At 40.3% G+C, this 18,311-nt stretch overlaps 1 protein-coding gene across 1 annotated transcript in view; it reads right to left on the reverse strand.

Annotated features, from left to right (window-relative positions):
• l(2)05287 (WD repeat-containing protein l(2)05287) overlaps positions 1-18,311 on the reverse strand; it is a 188,534-nt gene that overhangs the window by 136,718 nt on the left and 33,505 nt on the right. Inside the window, exons 4-5 of the mRNA XM_071663178.1 lie at positions 12,814-13,005; positions 88-188 (exon numbers count right to left, since the gene is read on the reverse strand). Of these exons, the coding sequence (XP_071519279.1) occupies positions 88-188; positions 12,814-13,005 (293 nt within the window). The remainder of the gene's footprint in view (positions 1-87; positions 189-12,813; positions 13,006-18,311) is intronic.

Here is an 18,311-nt window from a genome sequence, read left to right on the forward strand (position 1 = left end):
CTCCCACATTCAAAACTAGAGATTTCTGAGTAGGGATTTGTCTAATGGCATGATGCGCTACCATTTCATAAAAGCAATACTAGTTACCTTATTCGCTTCTTGCCTCCAAAGCTGCATCCATTTCCAAGAATAACCAGTCCTTTCGGTGAGATATGTACTACATAATCCCCAGAGCTTGACAATGAAATCTACAAGACATAAAAGGAATTCAATTAATGATCAAACTTGTATGTCATGTGTTTGGTAAAGAGCAGTTTTAATCAAAAGCTTTTATAAGTACTGTAACTTTAAGTACTCAACAATTACCAATTAAAGGTTAACACAGATTAAGTACAGTAACCACCTTAAAAAAGAGTCTACACACAAAATGGCTACTAATCTAAACCATTTCACACACTCTTCATAACTGTAGTCCTATCAAACCTGATGCTGCAAACTCATCATTCCTGAATGCCAATAAAGCCCACTGGTGGGCAGGGAGTATATCTCTGTCTTTCTGCCTTACACAAAACCCCATTACAGATTAAAGATTTGTTCCACTCCACTAGTCTGAAAAAGACAAATGAGAGTTGGGGGTGTATTAGCAAACTTCAAGGAGAATAAGAAAATGTTCAGCAGGAAGCTAACAGTATTAGGAAAACAAGAGAAGAAATGGGGAAGTGGTAACAAGCAGTGAAAACATCAAAAGTAGATAGTGTGAGTACTTTGAAGGAATGGTGAATGTGTTTGTTGGTAGGGTAGCACATGTATAATTAGGTCAAGTAGGTACATGAAATGTGGGAGTCACAGCAAGTGGTAGTATCATAACCAATGATATTAGGAGGTGCAGTTGCAGTGAAAAAGCTTAAAACTGGGGAAAGTTTAGTACCTCAAGGGGATACTCTAGTTTTTCTAGAGTACCCAAGTCTCACCCCACCTTCTCATGGTGACCTCGTTCATATATCCCTTAGGGGTGGAACTAAAGGGGAAGGCGTTGCCCACCTCCATCAGGGAAATCCTTGAAGTTTAGACAAAAACCTGAGATGTGCTGTGACTTTTTAGTTTTTGGACAATTTTGGAGCCTCTCTCCCTAAAGAAAAACTACACTGGAGTTGCCCTCTGCCAATGACCTGTCAAGGGTAAGGTACAAAAGGCTATGAAGTGACACTGGAGTCTACCAGTTATGCCGAGGAGTAAAAGAGATGAGCAATTGATGAGCAATTGAGGGTGATGGCAATGAATGTAAATGGGATGACTAGTGAGAATAAAAGAAAAGAGCTTGAGAAGTTTAAAAATTGTAGTTTGTATGTGCTGGGGACTGGGGAAACCCATATCCTTGGGCAGGGTGTGTGGAGTAAAAATGGATATGAATGCATGTAACGAGTAGTATGGATGGGAACGAGTGAAAATTATTGGGGAAGAGGGTGAGAAGGATGAGCAATTCAGCTGTCACAGAAAATGTGGGAGGGTATTACAGAACATGGATGGAATGGATCAAGAACAGTATGGGTGAAACAAAAGATTGGGATTGTGAAGTATGCATGGGTATTGTGTATATACTACTGTGAACATGAAGACTGTATGAGGTAAGGATAAAATGAAGCTTTTCTGGAAAAATTTGAATGATGGTATAAATGGTTTTGAGAGTGAGAGAAACATGGCTGTATTGGGTGATATGAATGCATAAATGGGTAGTGCCTGGAGTAAATGAAAATGGAAGTTATCTTGTAGATATTTGTGCTGAGAGGGATTTATTCCTTGCAAACAACTATTTTCAGCACAAGATGATCCACAGGTGTATGATGAGGAATGATGGAAGAGAAGAGCAAAAGGCTTTGACTGACTATGAAGCAGAGGATGAAAGATTGAGAGAGGACATGCTAGATGCTAGAGTTGTGAGAGGATTCTTTGGAGACTGACCAGTTTGCCGTTTTTGTGGAAATAATGGAGAGGTATAAGTGTTGGCAAGCAAGATGATGAATCAGAAAAAATGCAAGGAGGAGTATAAAAGGAAGGTAACTGAGAGCTTAGATGAAGGGCAGTGAATGTAGTAGGGATGCAGTCATGTGTGAATGAGATGTTTAAAACGTTTAGAGAAATACTATTAAAGGTTGTAGATATAGTAGTTGGATACAAGGTCATGAAATATAGGAATAAAAAGGACAATACATGGTGCATGGAAGAGATTAGAAATGCTGTGGAAGAGAAGAAAAAGTCATATATGGTATACTGCTTGATAGGAATGTACCAGTGGAATTTCAGCAAAGATGGAGGGAAGAATATGAAAAATGTATGCAGAATGTTAAGAATCTTGGATAGCAGAGAAAGAGTAGATGCAGAATCTGGAAGAAAGTTATGTGAAAAGTTTTGGGATAATAAGACACAATACAAGGAGGTGAAAGGGAAAGAGATGGATGTAAGAGTGGAAATGTCAAAGTAGGAAGTTAAGGTAGTTGCTGAATCAAAAGGAGAAAGTGAAAGATAGATGGAAAGAGTATTCTGAAGAACTGATGAATGTGGATGAAGGGGAGGAAGCAGTTGTTATCTGATACATACATGGGTATGGATGATGGACGGAAGAGAATATAAATGCAAGGACCTATAGCAAACAGGGAGGTAAGAAGGGCAATAATGAAGCTGAGGGTAAGAAAGGCACCTGGAGTGGAGGGGATTATGGCTGAAATGCTGAAGTATGGAGGAGAAAGTGTGAGAGAGGATGTATCTGAAATGAAATTTAGCATGGAAACAAAAGGTTGTCCCTGAGGATTGGGTGAAAGTTATTATAGTTACTTTACTCAAAGGAAAAGGTGTAATGGATGTATGTAACAATTATAGGAGAATATAATTGAGAGGAAAGTGATTGGTTCTCAGTGAATGTAGGTTTGCGGCAGGGGTGTGTGATGTCTCCATGGTTGTTTAATTTGTTTATGGATGGGGTTGTTAGGGAGGTGAATGCAAGAGTTTTGGAAAGAGGGGCAAGTATGAAGTCTGTTGGGGATGAGAGAGCTTGGGAAGTGAGTCAGTTGTTGTTCGCTGATGATACAGTGCTGGTGGCTGATTCATGTGAGAAACTGCAGAAGCTGGTGACTGAGTTTGGTAAAGTGTGTGAAAGAAGAAAGTTAAGAGTAAATGTGAATAAGAGCAAGGTTATTAGGTACAGTAAGGTTGAGGGTCAAGTCAATTGGGAGGTAAGTTTGAATGGAGCAAAACTGGAGGAAGTAAAGTGTTTTAGAGATCTGGGAGTGGATCTGGCAGCGGATGGAACCATGGAAGCGGAAGTGGATCATAGGGTGGGGGAGGGGGCGAAAATCCTGGGAGCCTTGAAGAATGTGTGGAAGTCGAGAACATTATCTCGGAAAGCAAAAATGGGTATGTTTGAAGGAATAGTGGTTCCAACAATTTTGTATGATTGCGAGGCGTGGGCTATGGATAGAGTTGTGCGCAGGAGGGTGGATGTGCTGGAAATGAGATGTTTGAGGACAATGTGTGGTGTGAGGTGGTTTGATCGAGTAAGTAACGTAAGGGTAAGAGAGATGTGTGGAAATAAAAAGAGCGTGGTTGAGAGAGCAGAAGAGGGTGTTTTGAAATGGTTTGGGCACATGGAGAGAATTAGTGAGGAAAGATTGACCAAGAGGATATATGTGTTGGAGGTGGGGGGAACGAGGAGAAGTGGGAGACCAAATTGGAGGTGGAAAGATGGAGTGAAAAAGATTTTGTGTGATCGGGGCCTGAACATGCAGAAGGGTGAAAGGAGGGCAAGGAATAGAGTGAATTGGATTGATGTGGTATACCGGGGTTGACGTGCTGTCGGTGGGTTGAATCAGGGCATGTGAAGCGTCTGGGGTAAACCATGGAAAGCTGTGTAGGTATGTATATTTGCGTGTGTGGACGTATGTACATACATGTGTATGGGGGTGGGTTGGGCCATTTCTTTCGTCTGTTTCCTTGCGTTACCTCGCAGACGCGGGAGACAGCGACAAAGCAAAAAAAAGAAAGAAAGAAAAAAAAAAGTCTGTTAGGTATACCAGGAAACGTTTATGTAAATATGTTAACTAACAGAGTGATGGAAGTGACTGAAAGTAGAACAAGGAAGAGCAAGGGGGTTTTAGGAGATATATGTGTCTGATTTTTGATGTAAAGATGACCACAGAAAAGTATTCTGCAAAAGGTAAGAAGTTGCATGCAGTGTATGACAGTCAAGTGGAATCCTTTATGGTATGTGATAAGGATATTAGGTGTAGGTGGACAACTGTTGGATAGTGTGAAAGCTCTCTACAAAGGAGCAAATGCATGCGTAAGAGTGGATGAAGAGTTGAGCGAAAGTTTTGATATACACATAGGTATGAGGCAAGGCTGTGTGATGTCATTGTGACTTTTTAATAAATATATATGGATGGAGTGTTAAGAAGGAAAAGAGGCACTAATATGGAGTGTGGTAATGATACATGGTGGCTAGTGGTAAGCCTGTCTGTGGATGATACTGTGTTGTTTGCTGAGAGTGAAGAGGAGTTGCATAAGGTTGTGTCTTTTATGATGTGTGTAAACACATGTGACTGAAGGTAAACGTAAGTAAAAGTAAAGAACTGGTGTCTGAAAGGAAATGGAGTGAAAGTATATCTTTTGTAAAACCATACAGAGTGAAAGAAGAAAGTGGACTAAACTGTGCTTTGGATATGGTGGGTATTTAGGAGCTGTTTTGGGAAAGTTTGATGACATGGAATAGAAAAGGTAGAAAGCAGTACAGAGTAGAAGAGTCATTGGGTCCCTTAAAAGAATAATGAAAGGTAGAGATGTATGTACGGAAGTAATGAGAGGATTATGGGACAGCATAATCCTCCTAACCCTGACCTATGGAGCCAAAACATGTACATGGAATGAGTTACAGACATCAAGAATCCAGACAAAGGAAATGAGCTATTTGAGAAGAGCATGCAGTGTGGCTAGATGGAAAAAAAAAAAAGAAATAAAAAGGTGTATGAAAGATGTGGTATGGCAGGGAATGCAAGGGGAATGAATTGTGAAGTGGTAGAGTTGGTAAATATAATACTATGAGGTGTTTGGGCATGTGGAAAGAATGCAAGATTGGGAGTTTGCTGGGTAAGTGTATGATAGTACAATCAAAAGGGTTAGTGTGAGAGGGAGACCACCTGTGACATGGGCAAATAGGGAGGAAGAATACTGGAGAGAGAAATGGTGGAAGATCATGTGGAATGGTGTATGAAAGGGAGACATATAAGGACATAGCAAGTGTAGACTCTTGCTGTGGCCACCTCTTGATGGGAGTCCTCAGAAGGAACAGGCATCAGAGATATAGAATGATAAACAGACAGATAAATAAACATATCAAGTGATGTGGTGAAGAGAGAAGGGGTGAAAGCCTTGCATATGATGAGATGTGGCAGAGCAAAGAGAGTGAATAGTATTTAGAAAGGTGATGCCTGTTTTGATGATTGGTTAGCTAGGATTTTCAATGTATATATATGGATCATGGTGAGGTGCCAGAGGACTGCGGGAATACATGTACAGTGACACTACATAAAGGTAATGCAAACAAAGGCAAGTGTTCGAATTACAAATGTATAAATATGCTGAGTATACCTGGTAAGTTTTATGGAAGACTGGTAAGTGAGAGAGGTGTTGGCATGCACGGAACACCAGACTGGTGAGGAACACTGTGGTTTCAGGAGTAATAGAGGATGTGTAAGAAGTACTTTGAGAGACCGAGATTAATTGGTGGCATTTACAGATCTGGAGAAAGCATATAACAGGATTCACACAGATCCTTTGAGGAAGGTGTTACACATATCTGATGTGGGAGGAAAGTTACTAAAAGCAGTGATTAGTTTTTATCGAGAAGTATGGAACGGATGCGAGCAAGTAGAGATAAAAGTGAGTGGTTCAAGGAGGTAGGTCTATTGTAGGAATGTGTTGGTGTCCCCATGGATGTTTAATTTCTTTATGGATGGGGTGGTGAGGGAGGTAAACACAAGGGTCTATGAGATAAGGGCAGTTATGAAGTCTACTAGGAATACAAGGGGGGTCTGGGAACCAAGTCAGTTGTTGCTTGCTGATGATATGGTGCTGGTGGCAGACAGTGAGAAACTGTAGAGCTGTTCTCTGAATATGGGAGAGTGTTTGAAAAGAGAAAGTTGAGAGTAAATGTGAATAAAAGCAGTTATCAAGTTTACAAATGCAAAGAGACAGGTTAGTTGGGGTGTGAGTCTGAAAGGAGAAAACTTTGGAATAGACATGGCAGTGAATGGAACCTTGGAAGCAGAGTGATGTGGTATACAGGAGGCAAAATGCTATCAATCAATTTGCTACTCAGTGGGTGTGTGCGGTAGACCACCTCGACTAAAACACCCTACATCTGCCACTCTATCATCAAACACATTCAACAAACCTTCAAAATACTCGCTCCATCTCCTTCTCACATCACCACTACTTCTTATCACCTCCCCATTAGCCCCCTTCACTGAAGTTCCCTTTTGTTTCCTTGTCTTACGTGCTTTATTTACCTCCTTCCAAAACATCTTTTTATTCTCCCTAAAATTTAATGATACTCTCTCACCCCAACTCTCATTTGCCCTCTTTTTCACCTCTTGCACCTTTCTCTTGACCTCCTGCCTCTTTCTTTTATACATCTCCTACTCATTTGCATTATTTCCCAGCAAAAATCGTCCAAATGCCTCTCTCTTCTCTTTCACTAATAATCTTACTCCTTCATCCCACCACTCACTACCCTTTCTAATCTGTCCACCTCTAATGCTTCTCATGCTGCAAGCATCTTTTGCGCAAGCCATCACTGCTCCCCTAAATACATCCCATTCCTCCCTCATTCTCCTTACCTCCTTTGTTCTCACCTTTTACCATTCTGTACTCAGTCTCTCCTGGTACTTTCCTCACACAAGTCTCCTTCCCAAGCTCACTTACTCTCACCACTCTCTTCACCCCAGCATTCTCTCTTCTTTTCTGAAAACCTCCACAAATCTTCACCTTTGCCTCCACAAGATAATGATCAGACATCCCTCCAGTTGTACCTCTCAGCACATTAACATCCAAAAGTCTCCCTTTCACGCACCTATCAATTAACATGTAATCCAATAACTTACGTATCTCTCTCTTTTTAAACCAGGTATTCCCAATCACCAGTCCTTTTTCAGCACATAAATCTACAAGCTCTTCACCATTTCCATTTACAACACTGAACACCCCATGTATACCAATTATTCCCTCAACTGCCACATTACTCATCTTTGCATTCAAATCACCCATCACTATAACCCGGTCTCGTGCATCAAAACTACTAACACACTCATTCAGCTGCTCCCAAAACATTTGCCTCTCATGATCTTTCTTCTCATGCCCAGGTGCATATGCACCAATAATCACCCATCTCTCTCCATAACTTTCAGTTTTACCCATATCAATCTAGAGTTTACTTTCTTACACTCTATCACATACTCTCATCACTCCTGTTTCGGGAGTAGTGCTACTCCTTCCCTTGCTCTTGTCCTCTCAATAACTCCTGACTTTACTCCCAAGACATTCCCAAACCACTCTTCCCCTTTACCCTTAAGCTTTGTTTCACTCAGAACCAAAACATCCAGGTTTCTTTCCTCAAACATACTACCTATCTCTCCTTTTTTCTCATCTTGGTTACATCCACACACATTTAGACACCCCAATCTGAGCCTTCGAGGATGATGAGCACTCCCCGCCTGACTCCTTCTTCTGTTTCCCCTTTTAGAAAATCAAAATACAAGGAGGGGAGGGTTTCTAGCTCCCCATCCCGTCCCCTTTAGTCGCCTTCTACGAAACGTGAGGAATGCGACAAAGTATAATAAATAAATAAATATACACATACACAGTTTTGGTTGAGTGTTCCTGCACTTACTACCAAAGTTGCATATTCCTGCCATGTAAATCTTATATATGATACTTAAATGTTTTATTGTATCCATTAATTTTATGGCCTGAAATTCCCTCCTTCCCCTTTCTTAGCATATTGTCTCTACTTCTGCCTAATCTTGTGGTGGTATTGTTCCTTTGTTGCCTGGTACATCAATCCTCTCTCTCTTATAAGTGCTACACTGATTGACCTGAAATTTTATGTCCTTTTCTAAGACTGTCTTGTATCTGACTTTCATTTACCATTTTAAGTTTTATTTCACTCTCTTTCTATTCCTCTTCAAACTCAGTCTGATTCTGCCTCATCAATAATTTCTATTTCCTCTGTAGGAAGGTTACTTTTACATGTCTCACACAAAAATACTAAAACTGACCCAACATAATATGTCTGCTTTCATAAAATCATGCATTACAGTGTAGCATTTTATACATCTGACTGAAGGATTCTCTATTCTGCTTACTGTGTACCATTTGTTACATTTACCAGATTCATTAGTCAACAGTGCTTCCAGCTTTTTTACTTATACTTTGATAAGTCATCTCTTGTTCTTTAGTCCTTTCTTCTAGATATCTGCTTTACAATCTATAAATCTTAATGCCATTTTTAGCAGCATCTTTTTTTATTTAGTTCTACCATTCTTTTTACTGTGCCTTCTGGATTCATTTATACTTGGCCTATAATCAACAATAATCAATTATTTCATTATCTATTTCTCACTCTCTCACTCAAAATCTTACTTTAAGTCATCATGAATGGGCTACTGACAGTACTCATGATGGTCCATTTTACTTCATCCAACAAGCCTTTACGAGACAGTTTGTTTACATTTCAAGCTCAAGCACAAATAGCAAAGGTTACAGTGAGCTGCTTTAATTTGAATTTCATTCACACTTTCTTTGTTGCTAATATACAGTATTTTCATTATTTTCAAACTTCTCTATAATTTCATATTTGGTCTAAGCTTCACAATGATAAAATAATCAGTTTCTTCAGCCAGTTTAGTATTCATGTTTATACACTTTACATTATCATTTTTAATTAAACTTATCACTTTCATAGTACTACACTGATTTTCTTTGTTCTCAAGCAGATGTATTCTCTTCATCAACTGGTCATTGCAGAGTTACTTTCCATCTATCTGTTTCATAGAAGGAATTAGTAAGTAGGAAAGAAATGCATAATGTTGCTGATGATATATAATCCTCCAAAGATATTTAATGATTTAGAACAAATTTACAATGACAACAATGAATGGGCAAACAGTATGGAACATGATGCAGTAAAACATGCACTTTTTGGAGAAGGTAAAATACTGAGAAAGGGGGGATTTCAATTATAAGGAGATAGACTGGTAGAATTTTGATTCTCATGGCTACAGAAAAAAGTTCCTAGAGCGTGCACTGGAATATTTCTTATACTAGCATGTCAGCGAATTGACTCGCATGAAAGGGTCTGATTCACTCTCACTACTACATCTTATCTTCACACAAAATAGCAAGGATACTGAAAATGTCATATATGATACACTACTAGGAAAAGTCATCATGTAATGCTTAAGTTCAATAATGTCGTAAATGAAGAAGTTACATAAGCAAAGATGAGACACAACTTAGGTAGGACATAAAACCATGGAAACTACAAAAACTTAACAATCTTCATGGCAACATATATTGGAAAGAGGAGTTTAGTAGCCATGAAACAGGAAATTGTGGTGAATGAATCAGTGAAATTTACAATGAAAGAGTGGGAACATGTGTACCTTTCGCCTTAAGTATAAAGGGAAGGTTAAGAAAAAGGAATGAATGACTCAATCAAAGATGTCAAAAAACAAGGGAGCTCCATGATGAGCAGTGGCAGAAATATAGGCGACACTACAACCACCCAGCTTATGCAAAGTACAAGAGAGCAAGTTAAAAGCATAGCAGGATATGGTTCACTCGAGCTTTCACTTGCTGTAATGTATCTAAAACACTTCAGAAAAGAAATTTCAACATCTAAACAGGACTCCCAGTTTCTTAGAGGCAGACTTAGCTATCAACATAAAGTGGGGTTTCCACGACAGTGTGCATGTTACAGTAATATCAAGTATGCTCACCGAGTCTAGAGGTGGAAATACAGATTTGTCAAAGGAGAAGGAAGCAGTGAGGAGTTTTCATTTGAGAGATGGGCTGAAACTGGGTCTTGGAGGCATTAAACTTAATCAGATTTCATCTACCCAATGGTATATCCTGTCCAAGTCTGAGTTTATTGGGACAGGTGTGTTGGGACAAGATGCAGATCAAACAAGAAGAGAAGGTGCAGAGTCAAAGGGTCTGGAGGAATACAGAGGTAAGACATCTGCATATGAGTGCAACTACTTATTTGTAGAAGGAAATGTGTCTACAACAAGGATGTGTGATATCCTTATGACTGTTTTGTTTATGGATGGGGTGATCTCTGGGAGGTGAATGTGGGGGTCTTTGATAGTGGGGCAGGTCTACAATGCTGATGACATGACTCTGGTGAAAAATCTGAAAAACCCTGAAAATCAGGTTGTAGGCTGTTGACAGCAGTGGCCCAAGCAGTAATACAGTTGTAACTCAAGAGCGTTAAAGTGGTCTTCTTTCTGTCTTCACCAAAACTGGATTACTAGGCTAGACCTACCATCCTCTCTTTACAAGCACCATACACCTACTCAAGTCTTACTTATTTTCTTCACAAAAATTTTCTTGCCATCTTGTCTGTCAAAGCTTCGTAATGTAATCATGGTAGAGCCTAGTAAACTTGTGAACCATGGTCCCTGGTACCTTGGGGTTCTGAGAATATCTCTCTGGGTTCCCAAGATGAGATGCAGATTGAGTGAGAGAAGGTGCAGATTTGAAGGATGTGGAGGAATGCAGAGCTGAGGTGTCAGCATATGAGTACATTTGGTTGTACACAGACGGGAAACTGCTGATAAAAAGAAGAAAAAGTGTAGGAGAGAGGACAGAGCCTTGAGGGACACCACTGTTGTTGGAAAGAGGTGGGGAGAGGTTAATCCATCAACAACCATGGACAGAGACTGGCCAGAGAGAGCATTAAGCCACAAGAGGGAACACAGAGATGAGACTTCAATGCATACCCTCTCAAAAGCTTTTGATATAAAGCCAAACAAGGGAAGCTTAGAGATGAGACCCCAATGCATACCATATCAAAAGCTTTGGATATACACGATTACCTAAAATCTTTTGAAGATTATAACCAAGACCAGACATGAGCAAGACAAGAAAGAATATTTCCAGTGGATCTCACCTTAAGGAAGTCATACTGGAGATCAGAGAAAACACCGAGATTCAAAATGTAAGAGAAGGGAGTTAAGGGATTCAGAGACTTTGCAAAGAGTAGAAGTCAAAGCAACAGGACGATAGTTACAGGGGTCAGTATGGTTGCCTTCCTCAGGGGTGGAATGTACTAATGCAGATTGCTTTGTCAGCAGGTGACACAGCTATGATGTATAATGCTGTCAAATGGAAAAGTGAAGGAGAGGTACAGCGACTATCAGTGGAAGAAAAGAAGTTATGGTATCTCCTTTGGATAAAGGAATGTTTTGCCTCAATAATAAAGTATTTGCAATTATTATGAAAAGTAATAAATACTGATCAATGATTGAGTGCCAAAGGAGTAGGGTTTTTCAAGCCTGATATGCCTGACCCTTTGCCTGAATGGTCTCAGAACAGGAGTGGCAGAACCAAGAATTAGAAGAAATGGTAGACTTCGAGGAGGAGGGAATATATTCCTAGAACAACCACCTCTGATACGTGTTCGCATGAGAAAGAAGCATCACCAAATGAGGGGACAGTATCTATCCTGGGAAAGTCATAGAAATACTTTTGTAAGTTATTCCAGTCAGCTTTACTTAGGTGCCAATATTTATGGTTAAAGGGGCTGGTGGATGGGGAGGTAGCATTAAAACATACAATTATGAGAGTGTGGTCAGATGAACCAACAGGGAATGGGACTGTGCAGTTACAGCTTGTGCAGTTACAGCACAAAGGATAATAGGTTAAAAATGAATCCAGAGTATTAAGTTAGAGATGACAATGGTCAGGACTATGTCTAGGGTGGGTGATAATTTTCTCCAGATCATTGAGAATGGAGAATGTGATGGATTCAGTCCTCTTAGGGAGAGGATCGTAGCTTGCAGGAGCAAGGATGTCATGGCCTCTTGGCAGGAGTTCAGATAGTCAAAGAAACTTATAAAATTCAAAGAATTAGGTAGGCAACAGGAACAACAAGGAAAACAGAGGTATTTGGGAGAGAGACCATGTCAGATAACATCAAAGTTTGGGGACTCATATTTCTCAAGATATGCTATAGGTGTGTTGTTTGAAAAAACACAGACACCACCTTTGACATGGAACTGTGAGTGGAGGTTACATTCAGGAATTAGAATGCTGCTAGTGAGAACACCATCAGAAAATTGTATCTCTAAGAGAAGTAATATGTTAGAAGTGTAACACAGATAGTGTCCAACTAAAGAAAGGTTACTAGAAAGACCATGAATGTTGGTACAACAAAGAGAAAAAAGGGCAGGTCAACAGGAGTGGGAAAGAGTCGTGGAAAGGGTCAGTATTACTTCTGTCTGAGCCCTCCCTCTCACTGGAACTATCACTGCAAGACCTTTCTTAGCATGACCCTATCAACACAGACAAAGTTAAGAGTAATGCCAGTGTCACCAGGGATTTCAAATGGTTTAGCATGTCAGCTCCAGGCTTCCTGGAGAGTCTTACTGGACTGGCTGGTGATTACCATACATTTTTCTTTCAAAGACTCAAATGGTACAAGTTATCCACTAAAGTATTACATGTCTTTCTCACATTGCAACATACAATTATTCTTACACTCCTTAACTAAAATCATAATATACAGTATCATCTACAAAGTCAAATGTAAAATGATGTTACCTTGTTTGGCCCTAACAGTACATCTTTAGACATCAGTTGAGGATGGTTGACGCCATTCGGCAAGCAGAACTTCACCAAGCTGCCTATCTCACTTTTATCACACTGCCTTAGCAGGAACAACTCCTTAAGTTTGTTGCACACAACGAAGGATACAACAGTTGCCTTTTCTTTTCTTAAATTCAAGATAAATTTCTGGAATGAAGTTCATAAAAAGACGTGTTAATAATACATATACAGCTTTTAATAACACAAAGGCAGATTTGAAATAAGACTTCTGTTTGCACCTGCACAACATACAAATTGTAAAAAATTGTTAAAAACTCTCACAGTAGCAATCCTCATATACCAATGACTATCCATCATGAGAACACATAAATTATTGGCATAATTGTTAAAACTATCAAAACATTTGTGACAATGACTAGCCCATGGGTAAATTTAGGGGGAGCTACAACCATCCCTACGGAAATGCTCAGGGCCATTCCATGGAAATCTTAAGCCCTATTTTGCAGAACAAGTCCTGATTCTGGTTTGACTTGTTGGCTTTAATTCAAGAAGTACTCCCTTTCTGTCTTCCTATTGTAATCATGACTGGTTACTGATGATGATGTTTTAATTGGCATCCTTAAATTCCCTACCTCTCTGAGTTATACCATCATAGGAAACAGTAATTACTAAGTGACAGCATGTAAGAGAAAAAAATTTTCTGAATGAAAAATTCTAATGTTACTTGAATTCAAAAGTAGATTTGGGAGAGTATACATCTGAAGTAGACAGGTTAAGAAGGGGGAGATGAAACCGGAGGAAGAAGCACTGAGTGAAAATTTTCTGAGTGCTTAGTGCCTGAACATGGAGGAGGACGAAGGGCATGCATGAGATAGAGTGAATTAAGGTGATTAGGTTGCAAAGGGCAATGTGATGCCAATGTACAGAAACAGGGAATATGAAGGAAATGGACTGTGGACCCTAGTTGTGGATAGATTATGCTTTTTGTACATCAGTGACAGCTAGATAATGGATGTGAGCCAATTTTTTCTTTGTCTATTCCTACTGCTAAATGGCTTACACACGAAAGAGTGAACATATATGGTTTCATCAGTGGTAGAGACGCATGGATTAGGAGACTGCTCTGAAAAATGTGTGTGAGAAATACTTAGAAAAACAGATGGATTTGTATGTAGCATTCATGAGTCTGGAGAAGGCATATGATAGGGTTGATAGAGATGCTTTGTGGAAGATCTTAAGAGTATATGGAGTGGGAAGTAAGCTGCTAGAAGCAGTGAACAGTTTTTACCAAGGATGTAAGGCATGTGTGCAAATAGGAGAGGAGAGTGACTAGTTCCCAGTGAAGGTCAGTCTGAGGCAGGGGTGTGTGATGTCCCAATGGTTTTTAATTTGTTTGTGGATGGGGTGGTTAGGGAGGTAAGTGCTAGAGTATTAGAGAGAGGGGCGAGTATGCAGTCGGTTGGGGATGAGAGGGCCTGGGAAGCAAGACATTTGTTCTTCACCGATGATACATCTCTAGTGGCGGAGCTGAGTGAGGAAATGCGGAGGTTGGTGACCAAGTGTGGTAAAGTGTGTGAAAAGAAACTTGAGAGTAAATGTGAGTAAGAGCAAGGTTATTAGGTTCAGTAGGATTGAGAGACAAGTTAATTGGGATGTAAATTCGAATGGAGAAAAAAATGGAAGTAAAGTGTTTTAGATATCTGGGAGTGGACTTAGCAGTGAATGAAACCAAGGAAGTGGAAGTGAGTCAAAGGGTGGGGGAGGGGGCAAAGGTTCTGGGAGCAATGAAGAAAGTGTGGAAGGAGAAAACATTATCTCAGAGAGCAAAAATGGGTATGTCTGAAGGAATAGTAGTTCCAACAACATTATACAGTTGCCAGGCATGGGCTATAGATAGGGTTGTACGTAGGAGGGTGGATGTGTTGGAAATGAAATGTTTGAGGACAATATGGTGTGAGATGGTTTGATCAAGTAAGTAATGTAAGGGTTAGAGAGATGTGTGGAAACAGAAAGAGTATGGTTGAGAAAGCAGAAAAGGGTGTGTTGAAATGGTTTGGACATATGGAGAGAATGAGTGAGGAAAGACTGACAAAAAGGATATATGTGTTAGATGTGAAGAGAACAAGAAGTGGGAGACCAAATTGGAGGTGTAAGGATGGAGCGAAAAAGATGAGCGATCAGGGCCTGAACATAGAGGAGGGTGAGAGGTGTGCAAGGAATACAGTGAATTTGAACAAAGTGGTATACTGGGGTCAACTTACTGCCAATGGACTGAACCAGGGCATGTGAAGCATCTGGGGTAAACCAAAGAAAGATTTGTGGGGCCTAGATGTGGATAAGGAGCTATGGCTTCAGTGCATTACACATGACATATAGAGACTGAGTGTGATCGAATGGGGACTTTTAGTCTTTATTCCTGGTACTACCTCACTGAGGCAGGGGACACCACTGCTGTTTTCCTGTGGCCTTTGGGGCAGGATAGCAACAGGAATGGATGTAGGCAAGTAAAAATGTTTGCATGTGCATGTATGTAAAGTCTGCATATGTGTATGTATATGTATGTATACGTGCATATGCGGGTGTTTATGTACATATGCATGTATATGAGTGGATGGGTCATTCTTCATCTGTTTCCAGGAAACAGCATCACTACCCTTTGCTTCAGCGAGGTAGCACAAGGAAAAAAGACAAAAAAAAAAAGGCTACATTCATTCACACTGTCTACCTGTCATGTGTAATGTTCCAAAAGAAGGAACAAAGAGGACAAATGAGGATATTCCCTCTCAGGATCAGTATTCTGTTCTTAATGCTACCTCGCTGATGCAGAAAATGACAATAATGTATAATACAAATAATGTGCACGAGGTAGCACTAGGAAAAGCCAACAAAGACCACATTCGTTCACATTCAGTCTCTAGCTGTCATGTATAATGCACCAAACCCACATCTCCCTTTCAACATCCAGGCCCCACAAAACTTTCTATGATTTACTCCAGATGCTTCACATGCCCTGGTTCAATCCATTGACAGCACGTCGACACCAGCTTACCACATCATTCCAATTCACTCTATTCCTTGCACGCCTTTCATCCTCCTGCATGTTCAGGCCCGGATCACTCAAAATCTTTTTCTCCATCTTTCCACCTCAAATTTAGTCTCCCACTTCTCCTCGTTCCCTCTACCTCTGACACATATATCCTCTTTGTCAATCTTTCCTCACTCATTCTCTCCATGTGACCAAACCATTTCAAAACACCCTCTTCTGCTCTCTCAACCACACTCTTTTTATTACCACATATCTCTCTTACCCTTTCATTACTTACTCGATCAAAACACCTCACATCACGTTGTCCTTAAACATCTCATTTCCAACGCATCCACCCTCCGCACAACTCTATCTATAGCCCATGCCATGCAATCACATAACATTGTTGGAACCACTATTCCTTCAAACATACCCATTTTTGCTTTCCGAGATAACGTTCTCGCCTTCCACACATTTTTCAATGCTCCCAGAACTTTTGCCCACTCCCCACCTTATACTCATTTCCACTTCCATGGTTCCATCCGCTGCCACATCCACTCCCAGATATCTGAAACACTTCACTTCCTCCAGTTTTTCTCCATTCAAACTTACCAACCAATTGACTTGTCCATCAACCCTACCTTGCTCTTATTCACATTTACTCTCACCTTTCTTCTTTCACACACTTTACTAAACCCAGTCACCAACCTCTGCAGTTTCTCACCAAAAGCACTGTATCATCAGCAAACAACAACCGACTCACTTTCCAAGCTCTCTCATACCTGCCCCTGTGCATACTTGCCCCTCTCTCCAAAACTCTTCCATTCACATTCCCTAACAACCCCATCCATAAACAAATCAAACAACCATGGAGACATCACACACCCCTGCCGCAAACCGACATTCACTGAGAATCAATCACTTTCCTCTCTTCCTACTCATACACATACCTTACATCCTCGATAAAAACTATTCACTGCTTCTAACAACTTGCCTCCCACACCATATATTCTTACTACTTTCCACAGAGCATCTCTATCATATGCCTTCTCCAGACCCATCATAAATGCTACATACAAATCCATTTGCTTTTCTAAGTATTTCTCATATACATTCTTCAAACCAAACACCTGATACACACATCTCTTACCCAATCTGATGCTCTGTACATGCTTTCACCCTCTCAATCAATACCCTCCCATATAATTTCCCAGGAATACTCAACAAACTTATACCTCTGTAATTTGAGCACTCACCTTTATACACTCTGCCTTTGTACAATGGCACTAGGCAAGCATTCCGCCAATCCTCAGGCACCTCACAATGAGTCATGAGTCAATAACCTTACCAACCAGTCAACAACAGAGTCACCCCGTTTTTAAATATATTCCACTGCAATACCATCCAAACCTGCTGTTTTGCCGGCTTTCATCTTCCACTAAGCTTTCACAACTCTTCTCTGTTTATCAAATCACTCTCCCTAACCCTCTCACTTCGCACACCACCTCGACCAAAACACCTTATATCTGCCACTCTATCATCTAACACATTCAACAAACCTTCAAAATTCTCACTCCATCTCCTTCTCACATCACCACTACTTGTTATTACCTCCCAATGGCCCCCTTCACCAATGTTCCCTTTTGTTCTCTTGTCTTACACACTTTATTTACCTCCTTCCAAAACATATTTTTATTCTCCCTAAAATCTAATGATACTCTCTCACCCCAACACTCATTTGCCCTCTTTTTCACCTCTTGTACCTTTCTCTTAACCTCCTGCCTTTCTTTATACATCTCCCAGTCATTTGAACTATTTTCTAGCAAAAATCATCCAAATGCCTCTCTCTCCTCTTTCACTAATAATCTTACTTCTTCTTCCTACCACTCACTACCCTTTCTAATCTGCCCACCTTCCACGCTTTTCAAGCCACAAGCATCTTTTGCACAAGCCATCACTGCTTCCCTAAACATATCCCATTCCTTCCCCACTCCCCTTACGTCCTTTGCTCTAAACTTTTTCCATTCTGCACTCAGTCTCTCCTGGTACTTCCTCACACATGTCTCCTTCCCAAGCTCACTTACTATCACCACGCTCTTCACCCCAACATTCTCTCTTCTTTTCTGAATCTCTCTCTATAAACCTTCAGCTTTGCCTCCAGAAGATAATGATCAGACATCCCTCCAGTTGCACCTCTCAGAAAATTAACATCCAAAAGTCTCTCCTTCACATGCCTATCAATTAACATGTAATCCAATAACACTCTCTGGCCATCTCTCCTAATTACATACGTATACTTATGTATATCTCTCTTTTTAAACCAGGTATTCCCAATCACCAGTCCTTTTTCAGCACACAAACCTACAAGCTCTTCACAATTTCTATTTACAACACTGAACACCCATGTACACCAATTATTCCCTCAACTACCACATTGCTCACCTTTGCATTCAAATCATCCATCACT

The sequence above is a fragment of the Panulirus ornatus genome, chromosome 1, assembly GCF_036320965.1.
Source record: "Panulirus ornatus isolate Po-2019 chromosome 1, ASM3632096v1, whole genome shotgun sequence".
Classification (NCBI taxonomy): domain Eukaryota; kingdom Metazoa; phylum Arthropoda; class Malacostraca; order Decapoda; family Palinuridae; genus Panulirus; species Panulirus ornatus.